Consider the following 24,349-nt stretch of genomic DNA (forward strand, 5'->3'; position numbering starts at 1 on the left):
GAGGGGCTGGAATCTGGAAGAGAATCCATTTTAAAATAACTTGGGGCTTCCATTGGAAGTGATCGAAGTCATGCATCCAGTGCAACACTGATTTGGGAAAAGATCCCTCTAGGGCAGATTTTTACTTAAAAATGTAACACCCCAGAGAGATTCATTTTGTTACTAACGAAGTCAGCCTTCGGGTACCCAGAGCTTCAGGATATATTGATGAGATTTGCTGGGTAATACTTTCTCACAATGCCACAGTTACAGTTTCTGTGCAAAATAGAGCAAACACGTGGCTTTTGCTTGGGTTTCCCTTGGGGTTTGGTTCTTCAGTCTCGATACTGAATGTGAAACTTGCGTGGGAGCCTGGGAGGGTGATGGATGGAGACTCTCATGGAGTGGAAGTATAAAAATGCCATCTTGTCACAGCACAACACCCCTGGAACCAGTGATGTTAAATAGATGGGAAGTACTTTTGGCTTGTTTTCTGCATTAGAGTGTGGAATGCAGTAACCATAAGCACTGTTTTTGCAGCTGCTTTATTTTTGAGCTAGAAGTAATTGGTTTACATTGGAGGGGTTCGACATCCACTTTCTTGTCAGGAGACGAGCAGAGAGCCGATCGTGGGTCGCTGCTCCAAGGCTTCATTTTGGCTGTTCACTGTACACCAAACTGAGTGGAGGAAAAGTGACCCCTCATGTTGGAACCGCCCTTCCACTGCTATCCTTGGAGGAATAGTATATTAAATTTGCTTTCTAAGTAGAAGCAAAGGCTGCTGGCCGTGCTAAAGTAGCCAACTGTATTTATTGGAAAAGAGAATTGTTTGACATTTTTTCCGGCTTCTGAAGGCTGTGGCTGCTCGGCGGGGGTGCCACGAGGCCCTGTGACATGATACTTTGCATCCGAGTGGTCTCCCGAAGCTGGCAGCCAGTCGAAGGCGCCTGCCCTGGCCGCAGGGCTGGGACGGGAGTGTAGCCTCAGCCTGCGCAACGCGGAATCGATCCCGGCCGGCCGGCGGGCTGCCGTCCGACTGACGTCCCGGGCAGCCAATCGGAAGCCGAGAGTCTGTCGTTACTTCGCCTCCCGCCGATCAAATTGTCCAATCGGTACACGGGAGGTTAACGGATCGGTTCGTGCTAACGTCGGTGGTCAAGTGAGCCAATCGGCAAAGGGCAGGCTTCTTACCAATGAGATCAAAGAGTTAGCGGAATACGGATATGTTATTGGTGGCTCCGCCTATCGGTCATCGCCAGTGAGGCCCGTGGTTGGTTAGCAGGGTGGAGAAAGTGGTTTCCGGGGGCGGAGAAACTATATTAGGGACGGACAAAGGCGGCGGCGAGGCCGATCAGCTCGCCGCCATTTTAAGCAGCGGGCTCTGAGGAGCAGCAGTCGCGGCCGGAGCAGCTCTTTTCTTCATTTTCCCTCCGCCACCACCATGTCGCGGGATCGGTTCCGTAGCCGTGGCGGCGGTGGAGGCGGCTTCCACCGACGTGGCGGCGGCGGTGGCCGTGGCGGCCCCAACCACGATTTCCGCTCTCCGCCGCCCGGCATGGGCATGGGCATGGGCCAGAACCGCGGCCCTATGGGGGGCGGCCCGCAGGGCCCGGGCGGCCCACCGGGCGGAGGACCGAAGCCTGAGCCTCCGAAGCCACCTGTGTCAACCTCTGCTCCACCTTCTTCGTCCTCTTCATCCGCCTCCACGACAGCGGGAGCTGCCGCCAGCCAGGCCGGTCCAGGAGCGCCTCCGCCGTCCACACTGCCTGCGGGACAGCAGCAGCAACAGCAGCAACAGCAGACCCCGGTCTCGACGCCCTCTTCTACTCCTTCCGGCCCTGGAGGGCAGCCGCAGCCCAAACCGAGCCCCAGCCCCACCCCCGCTGGCGGCCCTAAGAAAGGACAAGGACAGTCTCCCGGTGGCGGGCCCAAGGGACCGGGTGGCCCTCAACAGGGGCCCGGAGGGCCGCATAAGGGCGGGCCGGGGCACCGCGGCGGACCGGGCGGCGAGCCACGGGGCCGCGGGCAGCAACAGCACCAGGGACAGCAGAGCCTCTCCTCGCAGCAAGGCTCGGCCGGTGGCGGCAGCGGCGGCGAGAAACTCTCGGACGAGGTGAGTCATGGCTCCCTCCCCCCTCCCCGAGCCACAAGATGGCGGCGGCTGCGGCCCGGCCCGGCGGCTCCGCGCGCCCTCGCCGCCATCTTGAGGGGAGGAGCGCGGGGGCGGGGGGGCCGGGAGAGGCCGAGCGCAGGACGGCGGTGACCGGCAGCGGAACCGACCTCAGGGGCACCTAAACATTATGTGCGTGTTCCCTAGGTGCCCAGGCAGCTCCTGACTGCAGCCTGAGGGGGTCTCTGGCAGTGTGGGTTTGTATTCGTTGGAGGTGGTGCTCCGGGCTTCCCGTCGGGAGAAGGCCGCGGCGGGGCTTGCGCGTAGTGATGGCTCCAACTGGTCTGCTTCTTTATAGGGATTTAAAGCTAACCTGTCCCTTCTGAGGCGACCTGGGGAGAAGACCTACACTCAGCGTTGCCGCTTGTTTGTTGGGAATTTGCCTGCTGATATAACAGACGAAGATTTTAAAAGATTGTTCGCCAAATATGGGGAGCCAGGAGAGGTTTTTATCAACAAGGGAAAAGGCTTTGGATTCATTAAATTGGTAGGCTTTTGTACTGTACGTCCATCCGTTTAATTCTCACGAAGTAGTTATTTAAGTTTGGTTTTCTAAAACTGGATCTTAAACTTTCCTCAGGAATCTAGAGCCCTTGCAGAAATTGCGAAGGCAGAACTGGACGATACCCCCATGAGGGGAAGACAGCTTCGTGTTCGGTTTGCCACACATGCTGCTGCTCTTTCTGTGCGTAATCTTTCACCCTATGTGTCCAACGAGTTATTGGAGGAGGCTTTTTCCCAGTTCGGTCCAGTGGAAAGAGCTGTTGTGATTGTAGATGATCGAGGTAGATCAACGGGAAAAGGCATCGTTGAGTTTGCATCAAAGCCAGCTGCAAGAAAAGCATTCGAACGGTGTACTGAGGGAGTGTTTTTGTTAACAACGTAAGTATCCTGATGCGTAGGAGTTTTAAGCTGAACTAAATTGTTGGCTTTTAGTTTGTCAGACTGGAGGTTCTGATATAGGAGTAAAATGAGTATGTTTTTTGTTCAGCACTCCTAGGCCAGTTATTGTGGAACCGTTGGAACAATTGGATGATGAAGATGGTCTTCCAGAAAAGCTTGCTCAGAAGAATCCGATGTATCAAAAGTAGGCGATTATCTTTTGGTGTAAAGAGTATGTAGATTGTCCCAGGCTCTGAAGGAGGTGGAATGGTTTTTTTCAGAAACAGGCTCTGTAATTGGAGTGTTTTCTGCTCTTGAGAGTTTTGGTAGTAGTTGTGCTTTTAGGTAATGTAATGCTGACTGTATTCATTAAGCTCTACGCAAGCAGTTTTCTGCACTGTATCCCAAACAGCAAAGCCTAAAATAGCAGCCCAGTAACATGGGGTTTGGTATGTGTAGAAACCCTAGAAAATGAGGCTTCAAATGCTTGCTCATCCTATTGTTGAAAACTGTTGTCTCACTTCAGGCATATCTTATGCTGACCTTACAGGGAATTTGCAGGCTGAAGTTGATTTATGACATTATAAATAAGTAATATTTTAACTCTGTGATAAAAGCTAGTTGCTTATGGATTTGCCTTATAAAGTTGACCACTGTATATAAAAGTAGATGAGAGAATGTAGGAGTCTTTTCCTAAGTAGCAGGTTTAGGTTAGGATCTGTATGTTAAGCCTGTTTGCAGAAGTGTTGTCTTTTCCCAGATAAGGGAAAGGACTGTAAGGGGGATCCAGGCAGTCTTGTTTGTATGAGAAAGTGTTAAAAATGACTTGCTTTGATCAAAAAACGTTCAGTTTTGAGGAAGTGTCTCAAACCCAGTGTAGCTTAGTCTAGTGTTCCTAAAATGTTGCAATACTTCACATTGCTAATGCATGAAAAGCTTTTGAACTTTCCTGGTTACTGAATTTAAATTCCAGTTTCCTTAGATGCCAAAATAAACTGCTGGCCCTCAGGCATTTTGAAAATTATTTAAAAACAAAGCGAAGATTTTTCCTTGCCTATTAGACACAATGTCTGAGATAAGTCAGCACTGAAAAAATCCATCTCTCCATTTGCTGTTGTTTTGATCAGCTCGGGCAAAGGCCTGACAGTTGCCAGCAGTGGAGTGTCTAAGGAAGAAGTTAAGAACAAGTAAAACATGCAGTAGAACTGTGAGGAAATTTGCTTTGGGTATTACAGTGTAGAAGTCTCCATTTTTGCTACAGTACTTGTAGGATTTTTGTATTAAATGCTGCTGTTAAAGGCTGTGCTGTTACAAGCATCTGTCACAGCAAGTTTTCTCATAATTGTGAGGTGGTATCTTCAGGGGTCCTTTGATGTTCCCTGATAATTCTGCTCTTCTGCTTGTGATCTTCCATTGACCTCCAGTTTCCCCAGTTTGAAACCATCTTCCTTCTTGCAGGGAAAGAGAGACTCCTCCCCGTTTTGCTCAGCCTGGCAGTTTTGAATTTGAATATTCCCAGAGGTGGAAATCTTTAGATGAAATGGAAAAGCAGCAGAGAGAGCAAGTAGCAAAAAACATGAAAGATGCCAAGGACAAACTTGAAAGTGAGATGGAAGATGCTTATCATGAGCATCAGGCAAACCTCCTGCGTCAAGGTAATTGGCTTTGAGTTCTGTATCATCTTTTTGCTTTAGGTGCATGGCTGTTTAATGAATAAATTCATGCTTCTTATGGCTAACTTGAGAATGTCAGGCTCAGAAAGAGCTTTTAATTAACTGCAGTACTATTAAGAATATTTGGCACTCTGAAGGCAGCTCTTTGCTATGGTGCAGAGGCTGATCTGATTTAAATCTGAGTTTAAATCCCTGGTTTGTTGAAACTTGCTGACAAGTTTCACTTCTGCAGACCTCATGAGGCGTCAGGAAGAGCTGAGACGCATGGAAGAGCTCCACAATCAAGAGATGCAGAAGCGCAAGGAGATCCAGCTGAGGTTGGTTTGGCTTTCACTGGGGGGGTTTCACTGTTGTTTGCCTTTTTTAACATGACTTACATATGAAAGTTTTTATTTTTCAAGAAACACCACTGCTGCTTCAGCTTGTATTTGAGAAATTGAACTGCAGTGTAAGTTTTTTCCTTGAGTATTTTGAGCGTCATAGAGTATCTCTCTTTTTTTTTTTTGCTCAAGTGTAATTATTCAGTGCTTATGGGACTGATGTTGGTGGGAAGTGTTGATTGTGCTGCACTTCTGAGGTTTGTCTGCTTTGGGATGATCAGGCAGGAGGAGGAGCGCCGCAGGAGGGAGGAGGAGATGATGATACGTCAGCGGGAGATGGAAGAACAGATGAGAAGACAGAGGGAAGAGAATTATAGTAGAATGGGTTACATGGATCCAGTAAGTGAAATCATCATTATTTTCATGGATGTGTTACTGTATCCAGGAATTCTTTGATGTCTTTTCATTATTGATACTTTTGGTGTGCTTTCAACAAGAGGATGGCCATGAAGATGATCAGAGGGCTGGAGCACCTCTCATGTGAGCACCTCCTCATGTGAGGAGTTGGGATTATTAGCCTGGAGAAGAGCAGGCTCTGGGGAGACCTTAGAGCAGCCTTCCAGTACCTAAAGGGAGCTGCCGGAGAACTGGAGAGGGACTTGTTACAAAGCCATGTAGTGATAGGACAAGGGGAATGGCTTTAAACTGGAAGAAGCTGGCTTGTGATGAGACATGGGGAAGCAATTCTTCCCCATGAGGGTGGTAAGGCACTGGAGCTGGTTGCCCACAAAAATTGTGGAGGCTCCAAGCCTTGGAAGTGTTCAAAGCCAAGTTGGATGGGATCTTGAGCAACCTGTTGTATAGTAGGTTTCCCTGCCCATGGCAGGGGGTTGGAACTAGATAATCTCTTGGGTCCCTTCCACCCCAGAGCATTCTACAAGTGATGCATTTTGCTTCCTTGAAGTTAGCTCACATGATGTCTCTGCATAGTTGCCATGGTAGTACTTGGCTGTAAGTGTGCGTTGTCTCCTGTTGGAGTAGTTAATTATCTGTGCTAAAAGACATTTCTTCTATGCAGAGGGAGAGAGACATGAGGATGGGTGGTGCCACCACAATGAACATGGGAGGTAAAGAATTTTTTACATAATTCCTTTATGTGGTTAACTCCAAAATTGCCAGAAGATGATTATATATTTCTCTCCCTTAGATCCTTATGCTTCTGCAGCCCAGAAATTTCCACCTCTGGGAGGTGGTGGCGGAATAGGTTATGAAGCTAATCCAGGAGTTGGCCAAGCAGCCATGAGTGGTTCTATGATGGGAAGTGACATGGTAACGTATCCTGTGGTGGCTTTAGTTTAGCACAAGGGAAATGTTGTGGTTGGGAATTGAGTTTCTCTGCCAGTGTTCAGATGGTTGTGTAAATGTTACTGTTAATTGCTGACTCTCTTGTCAGGTGTTTAACACAGAGTAGTGTGGCAGTATGTAGTGCTAGAGTAGTTAACCATTATGGTAGCTTACACAGTTGGAAGTTGTTTGTGAGTTGAAACGTGCTCCTCAGCATATTTGCAATTAACTCTGACTTTATTGGACTTGGGAAATTCTGCGTCACTGTTGGGCTTGGAAGGATTTTTTAAAAAATAAATTCCATAGAGAATCTGCCAAATTCCATCATTAAAACACCTCCTGTAGTAGTTCTTCAGTATTTGACATTCTGTACTTGAGGACAAGAGAGATTTTTGTCCTCCTTTCCTGTGTGTAACATTGCATTTATTTTGGCCCTTCCAAGCCTAGTTAGGATGGATGCATGTTGGGATGGGTATGATGTTAATTCAACAATCTGCTCATGTCCTTTTGTCAGCAGATTAACTTAAGTAATGAATGATGAACAGCATATCACTGATGTGTGCTGATGTTTGCCATAGGAGAGCAGAAATGCTGGGTTTTAGCTTTAGGCATCTTCCAGCCATCCTTGACTGTAGCCCTTTTGGGGCTCCTATGTCACAAAGGAATTACAGCCTGTTGTTTTCCCTTGGTGGGCATGACTATAGAGGTGGAGTTTGTTAAAGCCATGGCATATCTCATGTCCTGAGGTATGTTTCCAAACTGCACAATTTTTGGCACACTCTATGTGTGAATGGGCTGCCAGCCCACATGGTGTTAGCACACTGAAGCAGCACGGATGTAGATTAAAGAAATGCTGAGTGGGTAGGATGGAGATCTGTTGGCTTAGGTGGTGATACCAGTGTGCTTTCACCCTCCTTGAAAGGGTGTATGCTCTGTAGCACAAGCTGAACTAAATGATTTTTGGGTGGGTTTAGGCCTCTGGCTTAATGTGGTGAGTTACCATAGTATCTTAAGTACCTTCTGGTTTTTTGGGAACCATATCTTTGGAATGATAAAGGCATCATGGATTCAGTAGGCAGTGCCGCTGGCCTTAATGTATCCAGATAATCCACTGATACTGAAGCAGTTCCTGAGCTTCCTGTGAAGAGTCAGGCAGTCTGTGATGAGTGCTGTGTATGCTTTTCTCCTGAAATTCATGGTACAGGTGCATGCTGAACTTGTGTAAGACTTGAAAAGCTGCCAATGTGCAGAAGGTGTGACAGGAAGATGGTTTAACTGTCTTGAGTTTCATAGGAATGGGGATCTCTGCCACATAGTGCTGCCACAGTTACTGGGCTGATAACTTTTAAGCAGAACTGGAGATTAAACACAAGCTGCCGTGAACTAGGCAGAAAGAGCCTAGGTAATCTTCCTGAAATTTCTTTCTTGGAAGAACTGACACTTTCCAGAAGTCCACAATTTGAAGTGTGCATTTTCAGTTGCAGATAACCTTTTGTAACAACCAACTTACCACTGTTCCGTTACTCGGTAGTGGAAATCTTGCTTGAAATGAAAGTTTAAAGCTATGTTTGTCTTTATAATGGCACTTCTGTAGATGGAATGCTGATCACACCTACTGGTACAGTAACTGAACAAAGTACATGCAGCTATAGAGGTACTAGTAAAAAGACCTGAAGCCTCTGCTTTACTGCAGGGTGATTTAGCTTTTACATCTTGGTATGAAACCTTTCAGCACTGTGAAGTTGTGAGTTTGCCAAGAGCCTTGTGGTGAAGGTGGGGTGGGAAGGGAGATACTGACTCAATGCACACAGTCCTCTGTGCATAGTTTCAACTGGAAAGGGAATAAATGGTAATTTTTGGAAGACATTTTGCATATTCTGCAGCAGCAGCTCTGGGGTACGCGGGTGTTTACAAATGCAAGTCTTTTGAGCGAGCAATTGCGTTGGTTAGGTAAATCACTGCTCATTAGCTTTTTTCACATATTTTTTTTCTTCTTGCAATCCAGTAGTGCTCACACTCAGTTTTGGTTACTGCCTAAGGCCTCTGCAGTTTAGTCAGCAGACCCTAGTCTGTTTAACCCATCTTGAAAAGCACATGGTCTCTATTGCAGCACATGCCATTAACTGGTGAGTAGGCATTCTGTTTACGACATTTGATGAATGTCAGCTCATACTTGAGTGAACTGAAGAGTCATTCTCTGGCTAGGCTTGTGGAATTGACAGTGGCAGCTTTTCCTGCACTAAAGGTGAGAAGTTTGCAAACTGTTTGCATTAACTTGGTTGAAAATTGCTAGAGCTCATTTGGAAAAGTTGTTTTTAATTCACATCTGCACTAATGCTTACATTTCTAGCACTGCAGGGAGGATCTGTTCTTTGTAACAGATGTATGAGAATGCATCAAGTGGGAACATACCTCAAGGCATGTATGACAATAAACTAATTTTTAAATTACCCTTTTTTCCTTTCTATGTTCCCGGTACCTGTGGATCGGCTCAATGGTGATTGTATCGACGAACCTTGACTACGGAACCTTCTAAAAATACATACTTAACACACATGGACATCAACTACCTATAATGAACTGTTAATTCTGTTCCAATAGCGTCCTGAACGCTTTGGGCAGGGAGGTGCGGGGCCCGTGGGTGGCCAGGGTCCTAGAGGAATGGGGCCTGGAACACTGACAGGATATGGTAGAGGGAGAGAAGAATATGAAGGCCCAAACAAAAAGCCCCGATTTTAGATGTGACCTGTAGTTTCATTCCAGTTTGTTTTTTGTCTGTCTTGTTTAGACACCAACTTTTTAATTCTTGCATTTTAGTAAGAAAGCTACGTTTTTATGGATGTTAGAAACTTACTGACCTAATATTTGTAAGTGGTCTGTTTGGGCGAGTACAATTTAATTATGTAATGCAGTGTTTCAAAACAAATTTAGCTGTTTTTTTGATGTATAACGTCCCTAACTTGATGGCAGTGTACCTTGTGCCACTGAATTCCCGAAGTGTACCAACTTTTTTTTACTGTGCTTCAAATAAATAGAAAACTAAATGTAGTAACTCTTCTTGCCATTCATGGTTAAACATAGGAGGCTAAAATACCACACCTTGTGCAGTAAACCCAGAGTCCTGGACAGAGGTCAAACCAGACCAGGGTGTGGAACTGGAGTGAAGAGAGATCTCTTCCCAGAATGCCTCTAGCCTAAGATTGGGCCAAAAAGTAGCCAAACTTTCCAGTAAGGTGCAGGTTTTTTTGAGCATTAATTGTGCTGCAATAAGGAAGTAAATTCAAATCTTGCAAGTGCTGTAAGACAATAACTGAAGCTACGCTGCAAGCAGTGCAGTATGTAACATGTCCTCTTTTAGCTCTGGATAATGGGTGGTGGGATGGTAGCACGTAACCACCTTGGCAGTTAACTGCTTTGGAATCTTTTAAAGACTTGAAGCAGAAGACTAGCAATGGTTACTTTAAAAAGACAAAATGATAGAATGACTTGTTTTGGCTGACTTCAGAACTAAAGGATTGTTAATGTGATATTTATATGCTCTTAAGCTCTCTGCGATTACAGGATCTGGCCTTGCTCCGTATTGTACCTGAAATTGCTTGGCAAAAAGACCAGACGTGTTACTGGAGTGATTTAAAGTTAACTTGCTTATGTCCTCATGCTAATTGAGTGGACTAATTTGCCTAGTTCAGAATACAATCATTTGTATTATGAGGACTGCAGGAACCATTCTTTAAATCGTGTAGCTGGTGGGCAAATTATGTAAACTACAGAAATTAGCTTGCTTGCATGATGGTTATCGCTCTTTTATTATTGATGTTTTGGAGATAATGCTTCAAAAGTAGTACCTGAATCTGGAGTTTAATAGTTAATACTACACAGTGCAAATAAACTCCCTTTAAGGTTCTTTTGTAGAAGATTTGCTGAATTCGTTAGCTTGCTGTTCATTTCATTAAGCCCCAGAAGAATCTCAAAGCATTCTGGACTCATTGCTAAGGTAGTTTCTTTGCTTATTTATTACATTGTACCAGAGAAGCTGGGAACATGGCTTCCCAGTGTCAAATACCTTGGTGTTAATGCAGGATACATCAACCTGCTTGGCACAAAGTAGGTAAAGTTATTTTGGCTGTATCTTCACACCATTCCCCAACCTACCCAGCATTCTGTGAGTAGCTTTTTAATCTTCCAAAGATATTTTTTTTCCCTCCATTCCTTGTGCTAAGCATTGGCAAATTCTAAATTCTATGCTAAATTTTTTTCTCTGTGGGTTAAAACTTCAGTATCAGATTTTTGCAGTATCTGAGAGTGCAGATGATATGATCCCTCTTGAAGTGCTCACTGGAAGTGCTATTATCCTTACATGAAAAAGTAGCATGTTGTGAGAAGCTGCTACCAGGTAACACCGAGGTGGGAGTGTGAAGTGCACTAAAGAGCAACTCTGCTCGCTTGAAGGCTGCTTAACTCTCCCAGAAAAGTTTGGGAGTTGCTAACATGCTGCAACAATCAATTGCTATTGAGGAAATTCCCAATTGGCAGTTCCCAAACTGTGGACCAAGCATTTGGGAGTACTTGTATTGGACACTTAGTTTTAAAAATGAGCAGTACCGATGCAATTTGCTTGATTGAAGTAGTGTTAATTAATGCATTTGTTTTCTGGAGGGTGTTCGTGGGACACCCGCCCAAGGTCAAAGGTGTCTTGAGATGGGGAATTCTGAACTTAAACATTAAATTAATTTTTTCAGTTTATTTTTCAGATTACATGTCATTCTTTATTAAAGAGATGCTGGTGCATATCCTAAAGTATGTTCTTTTGTAGTTCTGTAACTTGGAAGAGTGAAAGATGCTGATGTCCTTGTACCTTAACAGAGGTTGTCTTTTGGTACCCCTGTTTTGTACGTAAGCTACCGTTGCTAGGTATCAAAAATAGCTGAGTTGCAAAACCATGCTGAGTAACTACCCTGAAGATTTGGCAGTTTTCAAAACATCAGAAAGTTGGGTTAAATTTCTAGCTTTGTTGGAGCTGTAGAAGCAGAACTTCTAAAACAAGTTCTGCTTTGAGTTGGATGTATTAAAACAGGAATACAATGAACTAGCCAACTTCTTCACAAGACCTTTTAAAGGTGGTGTCTTTAAAAGCTGGCAAACATGTCAACTTGAAAATCTGCTAAAGCTGCTAAATGTGGGAGGTGAGAAAGTTAAGTTCCTTTGCTCTGTTCCTAGGTTTTGGACTTTTTTAAAATCTAAAATCAGATTGATATAATTGAAGCTTTAAAAAAAAAAAACAAACATAAAAACATTTAGAGAGGTGCTTTGTTGGTCAGACCTGTTTTTGGATGGTCTGAATCACATAACCACATTTTTGTACTGGACTTGGAGGACATTGGCTGTTGCAATTTAGTTTGCTTTATCAAAATTGAGCCCATTGTGACATTGGGATCTCTAAAAGCTGCAGCATGTAGGAAGTGGTATTGTTACACACCTATCTTCATGCTTTCTCAGGAATGAATGCAGAATAATCTTCTCTTCTGGTGTAGACACATTACACTAATCATTTATAACAACTGATGAGAAACTGAAACTGCTTTTGAGATTTTGTGGTATTTTTGTGGTAGAAAACCAAAATAATCTTGGCTTCTCCTTGGCAACCATTTATTGTGGCAGCAAGTTTTTGCTGGAGTTTGAGACTGCAATTTACATTTAAAAAAAAGCCCCAAACTAGTGGCCTGCTACATAACTGCACTTAGCCAGCATTTCTGCAGTTCATAACTGTGAGGAACGTAGTCCCACAAATGGCAATGGACATTAGGACCCGGATGTAGTATTCCTGCTTGCTCCAAGATTCTCATTGCCGACTGCGTACAGGTAGGTAACAAGCAATATCATCTAACTTGGTGACTTTCTATGTAATCTTATACTTGTGGGTATTCTGACATCACACTTCTGACTGTGGAATTACAGTGCAGCACTCTCCATACCTGTATATGTTGAGCTTGCAGCAAAGCCGCGTGGTTTTCGGTTTGAATCTTTGTCTTGTTCAGAAGCAACAAGCAACTGGCTGTGGTTCTCAGATGAGCGTTTTCAGACCCGATTCCTTTGTGCATATCAACTCGGCTCGTGTGGCTTTCTTAGTTCCAATGTAACCAAGGTATTCTTAGATGAGCTCTGTGGGGAAGAGGGAATGTGGTCTTAGACTTGCTCAACTAGTCACCTAGGTGCTGTCAGTACCTAGAAAAGGACTGTTTAAGCTCTCTGTAGTGACCCAGTGGCCCATCCTCAGCACATCCCTCTTGTAGGGTCCTGGCTCAGTAGGAAATGCATTAGAATCAGTGCTCTGGCCTCGGGTGCACTCCCAGCTTGCTAATACAGACAGCCTGGAGACTGGTGGGGAATTTCTTTTTTTGAGGACAAACACATGAGTGCTTGAATATCCCTGTGAGCAGTTTCTCAGAGCCTATTGGACATTTCAGTTGTCTATTTTAATCCTTGACTGACAAGCATAATGCATTCCTCTGCCTTTAATTGACAGCAATGAGATTCTGTATTTCTGCATTGTAGACTCATCTTGGTAGTGTAATGCTCAATTGCATTTTTCATCAGTCTTGGGGATGTAATTCTAAACTCTTCATTACTAGAAGCACTGAATGTAGTGTTTCAGGATTATTAACATGCTTTACATTTCCAGACATGCTGATCTGCAGATCTTTTGCATTAGCTCTTCAACCTGAATTTCAAGGTCCCTTGTTTTCAGCACATGATCTAGCTCTTGTCTGATGCTCAGGTTATTTCAGAGGTGTTGTAATGTGTTTCCCTCCTTGTTCTGCAAAGTTCTTCTTTGCATTCTTGTTTCTGGTATTACTGTCATGTTTGGACCCTTCTGTGTCATCTTCCAGGCAGGATTCTTGCTGGTGAACAGAGGATCTGCCGGACAGCCTTGCCCTGCTCTAGTTATCTTCTTATGTTCCATTGAAAGCCTGAAGCAGCAGCTGCACCTTAAGATCAGAACAGGAGGTCTTGGGTTACACCACAGTGAGTGTAGCCAAACTCCAGCTAGTCAAGTAGTGACACTGCTGTCACAAGTCAGTTTGGCTTCTCGGGGTGGCTTTACTCTTACCTGTGACTAGACTTCAGCAGCAAAACCAATGGCAGCCTGTGTGCTGTCACCTAGCAAAACTGCACTGGTAAGCTCTAACCCAGTGCTGAGACCTGACTTAGTTACTCCAGTGTGCTCTGGATACTTGACCTGCAGGAATGTTGTTGGAGGGGTTATTGGCACATCTGCCTTGTTCTACGTACTTGAACCTAGCAGTTTTTTGACACTCTTGGAGCAAGCAATTTGTGACTGAACCATGGGTCTCATACCAGCTCTGATTGTCTGCAGTAATGAAACTTGGTGTGGTAGCTAACTTGAAAAGCAAATAGCCATGTCTGCTCTAAGTCAGTCTGTAACAAGTGGGTACAAGTAATGACATTAAAGTGCTTGCATTGTGTTTCATCTTGGTTTTATCCCTGTATGAAGAAACTTTTTTCTCAAAACCTTACCTGAAGCTCAGAAGTGTGGTGTCAGAATACATTTGCGTACCTGCTAGGCCCTCAGATCAGGTACTGGTGCTGTCAGGAGAGCCCAGCACAGCGTGGATGGGGGCTTTACTGTAACATTTAAGCATACACAGTGTTGATTTGCTTGCAGTTTTCCCCATAGCTAAACACTGAGGCCTGTGAGTAGTTTAGGACTCGAGCAGTACTGGGGTTGCATGTCTGTTAATCATTGCCAGCTGCAGTGACAGGATCAGGAAGGCCAGTGGCTTGTTCCATTATGTTAAATGAGGCTAAGCATGTTGGAAAGGATATATTCAAAGAATGCTGCTCTGGGTTAATAACTTGCCTTCTTCCACTTACTAGCAAGTTTGGAATCAGCTAATTAGCTTCAGATATATTTTTTTCTTCTCCTCATACCAGCTAGTGGGGCTGTTAAATAGCTGCTTACTGGAAAAGGGAAAAAAAGGGAGGATTGGCCTTTTCCCACCTCTGTCATTGCTGCTAGATAATGATTGACATGTTAGGACTTGGCTGTGCAATCCTGCAGTGGTCTGTGAATACCCCATCTCTATAAATGTTGCTTCTGAACACCAGTACTGAAGAGCTAACTGGGGAGAGCTGGGAGGAGTGTGGCTATAAGTGAATCTGGAGTGTTAAAAAAGGATGCACAAAGATATAGTATCCCTTATGCATGGTGTTTGTGGCTATGGCATAGAAAACAAAATGTGCATACTCTGCTGCTCCTGAGGGTCATGATAAAACCCAGGTGGTGGGTCTGAGACTAAACTTTGAACTTGGCCCTGCCTGGTCAGATCACACTGTGAGGACAGTGTGATTTGTCTCCCTACTAGAGGTGTGCACAGAACCTCACACTGCATCCCTGGCTGTTGCCCATTGCAGTTCACCCTTGACTTAGCTGTAGCAAAAGGGTGGGGTGGGCCTTAAGAAGGGAAGAACCTTGCCAAGAACAAAAGTTGTGACTGACAGTGCTGATCTCCAGTGTCTTCCTTTGGCTTTTGAAGCACTTGTAGGACTATAGGAGTTGGGGACACAGCACTCCTTGGTGAAGGGGAGGAAAGAAGACAAGATTAGGGTAAAAAGAGTTGAAGTAGCTTGACAAAATTGTGAATGCCTTCACATAAGGGATAGTATACCTCTGGCTGCCATCAAACCTCACTGTACTCAGACTGGTGGTTACGGTTTGTGCTCAGACAAGGTGCAGTTCTGCAGTCAACTACCTGCATATTCCTTATCTCTTCACGAGTGCTCAGGCTAGCCTATTTCTGCCCCTTATTCTTCCACTTAGTGTTTTGGAATAATTTGTAAATTTCCCCCCACATACACCTTGTAACTAATCAGTCCATGTATCTTAAAATCTTGATTTTTAAGTTAGTTTTGAAATGGTCAGAATTTTTTGTGTATTACCTTAATAACTTCAGTTGTTATCCTTTAGGTGAAGATGAAAGCTGAGTGAAACTGGAGTGCTCATCCAGGGGAAGTAAGCAAAACTTCTGATCTTGTTTGGAACATGGGGGAAATAACAAAGGCTTCTTGGATTCTTGATGTTCCATCACCTTTGGGTTGGTTGCTTGCGATATCGGTGTGAGTGAAAGGGTAGAACTTGAGCCTGCTGTGGGGTTCAGCACCCAGGCTTGCTCTTGGGTTTGGTGATATCTTGATAGTGGTGGTTAAAAGCATCTTTGTAGTTGTGGGTTTGTACAAAAGATCTCAAAATCTCCATGGGTTTAACTTCAGAATGTTTTTCCAGCTCAGGAGCAGAGCATGAGCACATCCAGCATGATGCCCAGTGGTGTATGGAGGGACCAGGACAACATGTGGACAAGTAAGTAGTTGGTGTCCTGACTGTTGCCTGTTACCCTGTGATGTATTGTGCAGCTCCTGCCTGAAATTGGCCCTTGATTCATCTCTATTTTATATAAAACAGCTGAATCTTTCTTTTGTAGAGCCAAGATAGAACCGTTGTTTGAAGCTTTTCAGCCCTGCAGCATCAAATAAATGTCCTCTGAATGCTGTAGGTGGTCAAAGGAGAAATAATCATGAATGGGCTGGGTGATGGTCAGCAAGGAAAAAAGGGAACAATAGAGTAGCTGCCTCTCAGATGTTCATTCAACTGAAAGTTGTTAAAAAACTGCTTTTCTGAAATGTTTTTTCTGAACATTGAACTTCCAAAACATCCTGGACTATAAGTGAGCACTTAAAAAAGCACAGGCAAATAGGAATTTAGGGAAACTTAACTTGTGGAGCTGGAATTAATGTCATTTTCCCTCTAATTTACCACTGAAACTACAAGGGGGAACTGCAGATATTTAAAATCTTGTGAGGACCACCACCCAAAGTACCTAAACTGAGGAGTGAGGGGTAAGTAATGGCATAGATCTGCCACAACTGAACCTGTGAGGGCAGTGAGATTGAGCTGGTGAACTCTCCTGAAGCAGCTGGGACGTGGCACCATTGCTAGCATAGTAAAACGAAGTCATTTCAGATCTGACGTTGAAGTGGATGAAATGTGAATGCTGTTTGTTTAGCCTCAAGTCTGACCTGAGAACTTAAGGTCCTAGAAAGCCTTGAGGTGCATGACCTGTTGTGCTGTGCTGACTCCCTCTGTGTTGTGTGTGGTGGCTGATGGTGGTTTTACTCTCCCCTGCTAACAGTGTGCTTTGTACTTGCAGAGGAAGATGGAGACTGAATGCAGTGAAGAGGAGCCAGGAGCATCCAGCTTCTAAAATTAAATGTTTTTTTTTTTTCTTACAAAGGACTCTGTGTTACTCCAGTGGGGACTTGGGGTGGGTAAGCCATCTATCTGGTGTGGTGCAGAGGAGTTCGAGGAGTACTGACACAAGCAGGACAGTACAAGGGACACAAAAGATAGAACGTGGGTGAGAAGGGTCATTGGACCCTGGTCTGGAGAGGACCACTCGCGACCAGTACAAACCTGATGTGCACAGAACCATCCTTTTGTTTCCCTGCTGGGATTGTGCTGTGGGCTTCCTCTTATGATTCAGGTGATCGGTTCTAAGAGCACCTGCTAAGTGGTGGTGACCTTAAGGTTGGGGTTTTTTTAAGGGGCAGTGGTTTGGAACTAGAGCAGGGCAGATTTAGATTGGATGCTAGGTGATCTTTATGGTGAGGGTGGTGGAACACTGGAGCAGGGAGATAGTGGAGACTGCATCCCTGGAGGGATTAAAGATCAGGTTTGACTGGTCTCTGAGCAACCTCCTGAGACGTCCCTGCTGACTGCAGGGGTGTGTTGGACCAGCTGGCTTCTGGAGGTCCCTTCCACCCTAGAAGAGGGTGGTGCTGCCTGAAAAGTTCCTGAGGGCTGCTTTTCAGTTGTTTGTGCAGGGTAGCTGAGCTATTTCACTCATTTCATCGCTTTCTGGCATTGGCCACATTGAAAAGACTCCCAACAAGCTTTTGTGGTTCTTCCTCAACAGCCGTACTGTAGGGGGCTGAGTTTTGGGGGTTACAACACCTGCAGACTTATGCAGCTTTTTTTTTCCCCCCCTCAAATTCTGTTTTCCACAAATGTCCCAATTTCCTCTGTGGCAGCATGAGCTGCTTCTTATGTGAAGCTTCCAACCTGAAGGTTGTTTCCAGTGTTCAACAAAGCTAATAAGCTTCACCTCCTCTAACTCCCTGCAAATCAAATCCTGGTTTGCTTGTGCAGGGAATGAAGCTGATGGGATGTTTGGGAGAAAGGCAGAAAGCCCTGAGGTGTGGGGGAAGGGGTGGGGAAAGCAGCCCTGGCCTTGGCCTGCTGAAGGCAAACAAAACTTCATTCTATTTGTCCAAAACCTCAACCTCTGTCCTCTGAGCTACCTCAGCTCTGCAGTGGGGGGTGAAACCTGCTGTGGGAGAAAGAACACGCTTTGAAAGCTGAAAACCAGACGTTTTTTTAGCTGAAAGATGATGCTTGCGGGTGTGTTCTTGAAAAAACGACCCCGGGAGCGTGATGAGATGCGGTATCACCAGCCCACCAAAGCAGTTCCCTGCACTGTGGGTGTGAGGCAGCTGAGCTACTGCCATCCGCTGTGCAGGATTTGATTGGGTTTGAATCCTCTTTTAACCCCCCAAGGGGTTATCTGAGACAAGAGGGGCTGTAACCTCCCCTGGCCTGTTGCTGTTTATCAGCCAAATCACAGCAAGCAGCTCCTCAGCTGCAGCTCTCCCAGCACAGACGGGGACCGATGCACTGCCAGGGGTAAAAATAGCTCCAGTGCTGCGTCCCCGTGACGCTGCACGGCTGTGCTGGGGCTGGTGGTAACCCCCGTGCCTGGGACACGGTTTCTGCTCCTTTTATGTTTTATTGGCATTAACAAAAATCTTTCCGCTTTAGCTTAACGCTGCTGCCGTCAGTGCCGCCGCGGCTCCCCCGGGCCCTGCCTCTCGCCAGCCGCGTTCCGGAGCCTGGCCGTGTGCCGGGGGCCGAGGCAGGCGCTGGCGCAGATGGTGACGCAGGCCCGTGGAGCACGGGGAGGGCGGCAGCCGACTCCGTCACCCCAAAGCAGCCTCCCTGGTGCCGGGAGAGAAGCTGCGCCGCAGCTGCCAGAGCCCGAGGAGCTGATGGCAGCCCGGCCCGCACCCGTGCCTGTGCCGGGGTCTGTGGCCGCCCGGAGCCGGTGACCCTTCGTGGGTGCTGGCCCAGGACTCGACCCGCTCATGAAGCCCCAGCTGTGGGGTTTGGATTTTTTTTTGTCTATTTTTTCACAATTTTTACCGCCCCAGCACTCGTTTGGTGGGGGGACGGTGCTGGCAGGGGCGCGGGGATCGTCGCCTCGGGGTATGGGGAGGTGAAGCTGCTGATCCAAGCACCCCCTGACCCAGCAGCACCCCATGACCGCGGGGAGCCCCTACCCCTGCTTCTGCTGAGGGGGCCGGGACCCGGGCCAGGGCGCGGATCAGAGCCGAGCCCAGCCGTGCTGAACCGACCCGCCCCCGGCCCCGCCCGCCCGGCCCCGGCATGGCGGCGGCGTTCAGGGTCCTTCGTGTCCTGCTCGGGCTCTTCTTCCTGCTGACCGGCGCCGTCAAGCTCACGGAGCAGCTCTCGGCTGACGTGCACCGGCACATGGTGAGCCCAGCTGCGGGGTGGGCGGCACCGAGCCCCAGGACTGCGGGGCTGAGCCCTTGGGTGGGGAGGAGCAGGTTGGGGTGCCGGGGTGAGCCCCTTTGGGTTCTGGACTGACTGCTTTGAGGTGAGCAAGCCTGAGCCCTTTGGGGTGTAGGGCTGAGCCCACTGAGGCATGGGGCTAAGTCTCTTGTGGTGCAGGGCTGAGCAGGGCAGACCCCACCTGAGGGGCTGTGTCCCCCCAGCCCTGTGCTCAGAGTTGCTCCCCTTCCTTTCTGCCCTTCCAGCAGTCGCAGTTCGTGCGCTTTGCCGAGGTCTTTCCCCTGAAGGATTTGGGGTTCACGCCAGAGCCAGGCCAGTACCTGGCAGTGGTAGGCTGGGTGGAGGTGGTGGCTGGGCTGCTGCTGGCATTCGGGCCCCAGCTCCTGCAGGAGATCAGCAACTTCATCCTCAGTGTCATCATGATCGGTGAGAGCGAGTGGGCACCTGCCACTCTGTGTGGAGCCTGGGGAGACTCTTGGGCAGAGACCACCATTCCCACACTCTTCTCCTCACCCAGGTGCCATCTACACGCTGCTGGTACTGCGTGAGCCCCTGGCTATGTGTGCCCCTGCCACCCTCTGCCTCGGCCTCCTGCTGCTCCTCAACATCCGCGGATATGGGCCCCCCTCGAAGCCCAAGTTTGAGTGACGGGAGGCAGGATGGATGGCTGGGGTGGAAGGGTGGCAGGACACATGGCAGGACAGTTGGCTCAGCTAAAAGGGGGAGATGCCCTTACAGAATTTTCTAGGACGGCATCGTATCCTGTGAGGTAACCTGGGACTGGTGTGTGGTGTGTCCTCTCCTGCCACTGCCAGGGATCCTGGAGCTGGTTGTCCCCACGCCGTGTGACCCAGGCTGGTGCTGTGGGACTGCTGGGGCTGCTGCACCACCGTGGCACTGCCACCAGTCTGGCAGCTCTGTTGTTAAACCTGCACAAGGTGACCAGCTCTTCCTGGTGCTTGGCCGGGCTGGGGCTGGCTCTGCTCTCTTGCTGGCTTTTGTATTTTGGAATAAAGCCTCTTGTTTTTCACGTTTTGCTTCCCCTGTTTATTTCTGCCTCCCTAATGCTGAGGTGAGGGGGCTGAGGGGATATCTTGAGCTTGGAGGCCCAGGTGCCCCACTGGGGGCAAGGACTGGGGACAGGCAGAGGCTGGCAGCAGCTGATGTGGAGGCAGAGAGCTGGTGGGGAGAGCCCACATGGGGGAGGGAGCCACCCAGAACCACTTAGCAATGTGCCAGGCCATTTGCTGCACACCCAGGGGGGGTTGACAGTGACAGTGTGATCCCTCCCCAAACTTGTGCCCAAGCAGCCACATGCTTTTTGGGGATCTTGCTCTAGTGGGACCTTGAATTCACAGACACCCCTCTGCCACTCTAGATTGGCACAGCCAACGTGGTCTGCTCAGGATGAACCCGAAGGTCACATTTGAAGCTACATCTCCCAGCATGGTGGCTGTGGGGGGAGACTGGCCAGCTGGGGGTGAGCAGAGAGGGTATGACACCCCCATGCCCCCAGCAGGACCTGAAGCTTTCACCAAAGGAACATCCACAGATTGCAGGACCATACAAAAGCAGTGAATCAGATTTTCACAGAGTTTGGGGGTGGCCCTGGGAAGCTGCTCCCCCTAAATCCAACTTTGAAGCCAACAAGAGCTCTAAGAGCTGAGAGGAGGCAGATTCCAGCTTTGATCCCTTTCAGGGCATCCCCCTTTTTTCTCCAGCTGCTGGGTGCAGAAACTTGACCCCTCCACTGCTTTCATCCCAGCGTGGGTGGGAAAAGGGCCCTGGGAAATGGTCCTAAAAGGGGCTGGGGGCATGCGAAGGGGGCCGGCCGTGCTGGTAACAGCTTGCCCAGCCCCCCTCGCATGCCCCCAGCCCAGGCAGCCGGCGCAGGGGGTCTTAGTGTGGCTCCAAACTGGGAATCCCCCATTACATACACACACAGGTGCTGCCCGCAGGCACTAACCCCCACGGGGGGCTTGGGATGGGAAGGGTGGGTGGGTCAGGCAGCTCCTGTCTCCCCCAGCTCTTAAATCCTTCCTCAGCCTGGTTGGATCAGACAGTGAGGAGCAGCCAGAGAGGACACAGCTGGGTCAGCCTGATTCAGTGGGGTAAGTGACCCACTTGGTGTGGGTGAGACGAAGGATCCCCTGTGGAAACAGGGATGGGAGAGGGCAAAGGAAAATGGGATCATGGAGGGAGCTGGGGGCTCCTTGGGGGTCTGTGCTGACTCTGAAGAACTGAAGCCTACCAAGATGAGCCTTGAATCCCTTCCCAGGGTAGCTGATGCCCTCTGTGCCTCAGCCTGGTGCTGGGTGTGCCATATCCAACCCTGCCATGCTGGAAAACACCCTCTGGGTGACTCAGAGCTGTCGGGGAGGTGTGGGCAGGTGGTGATGGGAGGTGAAGGAGCTGCAGCCCAGGGATGCAACCATTGCAGCACAATCTGTTTTTTCATGGCCAGGACCAGCTAAAAGCAGGGTGGCAACCTGCCTGGCACAGGACTGGGGGGCACAGGGTGCTCATACCTCCCTGCCCACGCCTGAGGTCTTTCCATGCCAGGGCACGCTGAGCCAATGGGTGGCTTCTCCATGGATGTACTGATGGGGGGATTTGGGGTGCTGAGAGTAGGGCAGGGATGGGTGGCCCCAGGAGGCAGGCGGCTGTGTGGGTGGTGTTAAGCCCCACAGCTGCCAGCTGGAGCCAGTGCAGCACCTCCGGGTGCTGCCGGTCATGGCTCTGCCCCTTGGCTGCGGTGCAGCTGTGCCTGCCACTCCCCAGGGAGCCCTGGCTGGGTGGTGTGGGGGCACATGGCTGGGGTTGGGCTGGGAGGAGGTCCTTGGAGCTCCTTGTCTCCTGTGAGCTCCTCATCTCCTGTGAGGAGCTGTTAGAGGCTGAGCCCCTTTAGCAGATGATGGCATCCCCACTGGTGATGCCACTGGTGCCCAGCTGGAGATGCTGAGCCCCTTTAGCAGATGATGGCATCCCCACTGGTGATGCCACTGCCCAGGTCAGTGTTCCTCCACTGTCCTCCGGAGGTTGTTTGGGGCTGTGCCACTGACTGTCCCCTCACCTTTGCAGGAGCCTGGGATGAACCTCTCGGTGCCAGGGCTGTTGCCAGCAGGGCACCTTGACGACTGTGTGCCCAACGACCCGGTGCAGTTTGTGCTGGTGCCTGCTGTCTACTGCCTGGTGCTGTGTGTGGGGCTGCCGGGCAACCTGGTGGCCCTGCTGGTCTTCCTGCAGAATGGCAAGGTGAGGAAGGCCATCCGCATCTACCTCATCAACCTCACGCTGGCTGACATCCTCTTCAACCTCACCCTGCCCCTCTGGATCTCCTACTACCTCGCTGGGGGGGACTGGCTGCTCTCAGAGGCCGCTTGCCGCCTGGCAGGGGCTGCCTACTACCTGGCGACCTACAGCGCCGTCACCTTCATGGCACTCATCAGCTTCAACCGGTTCTGCGCCGTGCGGGCGGCGCGGCACCAGCTGCCGCTGACGGGGCGCCGGGGAGCCGCGCTGGCCTGTGCCATGGCCTGGATGCTGGGGCTGGGCTGTGCCGTGCCCACCCTGGCTGCCCAACAGACCTTTCCCGCCCGCGCCGGTGCCACCGCCTGCTTCGAGCAGCACGGGCGCCAGCGGCTGTACGCCTATGCCATGGTGGCCTTTTTCGGTGCTGCCTTCCTGGTGGTGTTGGGCACCTACGCCTCCATTGCCAGGGCTCTCTCGGTGCCCACCGCCGCCTCGCCGGGCTCCCACCGGCAGCAGGCACGCGCCATGGTGCTGGGGATGCTGCTGGTCTTCGTGGTCTGCGTGGCACCGTACCACCTCACGCTGGCCCCCTGGGTGGGCAGCCAGCCTCCCGTGCCACCCTGCGGGCCCCCTGCCACCCTGGATGTGCTGCATGCGCTGAGCGTGGCCCTGCTGAGCCTCAACAGCTGCCTGGACCCTCTCGTCTACTGCTTCTCCATCCGGCGCTTCCGCGCGGACCTGGCACGGACCCTGCGCAAGCTCGGCCGCTGCCTCCCGCTCCCCCCGCCTGCCCCTACCGTGCCCAGTGCCCGCACCTCCTCTTTCGCCTCCTCGTAGTGGGGCGGGCACTGAGGCCCTATTCCTAGCTGCCCTGCTGACTCTGTTCCAGCAGGACAGAGGGGGGTCCCTAGCACCTGGCTGGGGATGGGGAGCAGCGTGGGGGGAGATCTGGTTTCGTGCAGCCCTCCCGTCTTCCTCCCACCTCTGTTCTGCCCTGCCTATGGTTATGGTCATGCATGGATCCTGCCCTCTGCTTTCACAGCCACCAGGAGGGCAGAGGCTGAGCCATGGTGAGGACAGGGATGGATGCCCAGGGGTTGCTGTCCCCTCCTGGGGGCCTCCTTCCTGTGGGGACATGCATGATGGAAGGCACCTGTGGCCTGAGTCAAGCTGCCTGGCAGTGGTGGGGGACCTGTGGCCAGTCCCACCTGCCACATGCCCCAGTCTCACACCCTCATCCCTCCTGCCTCAGTCAGGATTAAAAATTAATGAACCAAAGGCTTCCCCCATCTCTTTGCTGGCAGGCACCAGTGCCACACACCGAGCAGTGCCAGCTGCCCCTTGCACCCTGAGATAGAGCTGGGCGTTGCGACATCACCTGGCACCCCATCCCCACCCCCCTGCAGGAGGATTCTTCTCCAGGGAATCTGCTGCACCAGGGACTGCTGGGCCCCACTCCCCCTGCCCCATCCCCTGCCCACAGATGGGCAGCCATGGTGGGCACAGCGCAGCTGCCAGCCCTGTGCCTGCCACCCACTTTCCTGAGGAGCCCTGGCATGCTGCGTGGGCGGCAGAGCTGGCGCAGGGCCGTGGGTGGCAGCGTGGGAGGATGGTGTTTTCCCAGCCCTGGCTCCTTCCTGCTGCCACCGCAGCCTCCTTCCCTGGCACTGCACAGGCAGGAATGATGGATGGATGGATGGATGGTGGCAGCCACGTGGGCTCTGGGGCACAGGGACACTGATGGGTGCATCAGCTGCCCCTATCTGGGGGTTTCACCACCCCAGCACAGGGCTGATCTCTGGCACCCTCCAACCCAGGGATGCCTGGGAAGGACATGTGGCATGGGGCAGGAGGAGATGGGTTGCTCCAGGGACAGCTGGCACAGCACGGGCAGGGTGGTAATGGGGTGGCCTGTGCCTGTCAGTGGTGGGCTATTAACTACTGCCCAGCTGCCAGTGGGAAGAGGAAAGTGCAGCACAAGGGAAGACCCCAGGGGTGTGTGAGTCTCCGTGTGCCCTGGGGTGCACCATTGTGACTCAGGGGCACCACAGCTCAGTTAACCTGGCAA

General features: G+C 49.7%; 3 protein-coding genes across 7 annotated transcripts; all 3 read left to right on the forward strand.

The window, feature by feature from the left end:
• The first annotated feature begins 1,420 nt into the window (after window positions 1-1,420).
• Window positions 1,421-16,634, forward strand: SFPQ (splicing factor proline and glutamine rich). 5 transcript variants are annotated; one of them, XM_054395415.1, is made up of 13 exons: window positions 1,421-2,092; window positions 2,448-2,636; window positions 2,730-3,031; window positions 3,141-3,236; window positions 4,490-4,686; window positions 4,937-5,021; window positions 5,306-5,423; window positions 6,103-6,151; window positions 6,232-6,353; window positions 15,355-15,399; window positions 15,670-15,744; window positions 16,213-16,280; window positions 16,592-16,634. In XM_054395415.1, the coding sequence occupies exons 1-10, from the start codon at window positions 1,421-1,423 to the stop codon at window positions 15,373-15,375; spliced, it is 1,851 nt and encodes a 616-aa protein (XP_054251390.1). In that variant the 3' UTR covers window positions 15,376-15,399; window positions 15,670-15,744; window positions 16,213-16,280; window positions 16,592-16,634. The 5 variants fall into 5 exon arrangements, with proteins under 5 accessions (XP_054251390.1, XP_054251389.1, XP_054251391.1 ...); XM_054395414.1 differs by having other exon boundaries at window positions 16,213-16,634; XM_054395416.1 differs by lacking the exon at window positions 16,213-16,280.
• Window positions 16,635-18,882: 2,248 nt separating this feature from the next.
• TMEM35B (transmembrane protein 35B) lies at window positions 18,883-20,012 on the forward strand. The gene is made up of 3 exons (XM_054395452.1): window positions 18,883-18,990; window positions 19,278-19,455; window positions 19,547-20,012. The coding sequence occupies exons 1-3, from the start codon at window positions 18,883-18,885 to the stop codon at window positions 19,675-19,677; spliced, it is 417 nt and encodes a 138-aa protein (XP_054251427.1). The 3' UTR covers window positions 19,678-20,012.
• A 2,107-nt stretch (window positions 20,013-22,119) lies between these two features.
• Window positions 22,120-23,118, forward strand: LOC128977603 (platelet-activating factor receptor-like). Its single transcript, XM_054395191.1, has one exon. The coding sequence runs from the start codon at window positions 22,120-22,122 to the stop codon at window positions 23,116-23,118; it is 999 nt and encodes a 332-aa protein (XP_054251166.1).
• Window positions 23,119-24,349: the final 1,231 nt, after the last annotated feature.

Source organism: Indicator indicator, chromosome 33 (assembly GCF_027791375.1).
Source record: "Indicator indicator isolate 239-I01 chromosome 33, UM_Iind_1.1, whole genome shotgun sequence".
Lineage (NCBI taxonomy): Eukaryota > Metazoa > Chordata > Aves > Piciformes > Indicatoridae > Indicator > Indicator indicator.

Coding starts and splice junctions, on each gene's coding strand:
- SFPQ (XM_054395412.1), top strand. CDS start 1,421: ATGTCGCGGGATCGGTTCCGTAGCCGTGGCGGCGGTGGAGGCGGCTTC. Junction 2,093..2,447: donor GCGAGAAACTCTCGGACGAG/GTGAGTCATGGC, acceptor GCTTCTTTATAG/GGATTTAAAGCTAACCTGTC. Junction 4,687..4,936: donor GGCAAACCTCCTGCGTCAAG/GTAATTGGCTTT, acceptor TCACTTCTGCAG/ACCTCATGAGGCGTCAGGAA.
- TMEM35B (XM_054395452.1), top strand. CDS start 18,883: ATGGCGGCGGCGTTCAGGGTCCTTCGTGTCCTGCTCGGGCTCTTCTTC. Junction 18,991..19,277: donor CTGACGTGCACCGGCACATG/GTGAGCCCAGCT, acceptor CCCTTCCAGCAG/TCGCAGTTCGTGCGCTTTGC. Junction 19,456..19,546: donor CCTCAGTGTCATCATGATCG/GTGAGAGCGAGT, acceptor CTCCTCACCCAG/GTGCCATCTACACGCTGCTG.
- LOC128977603 (XM_054395191.1), top strand. CDS start 22,120: ATGAACCTCTCGGTGCCAGGGCTGTTGCCAGCAGGGCACCTTGACGAC.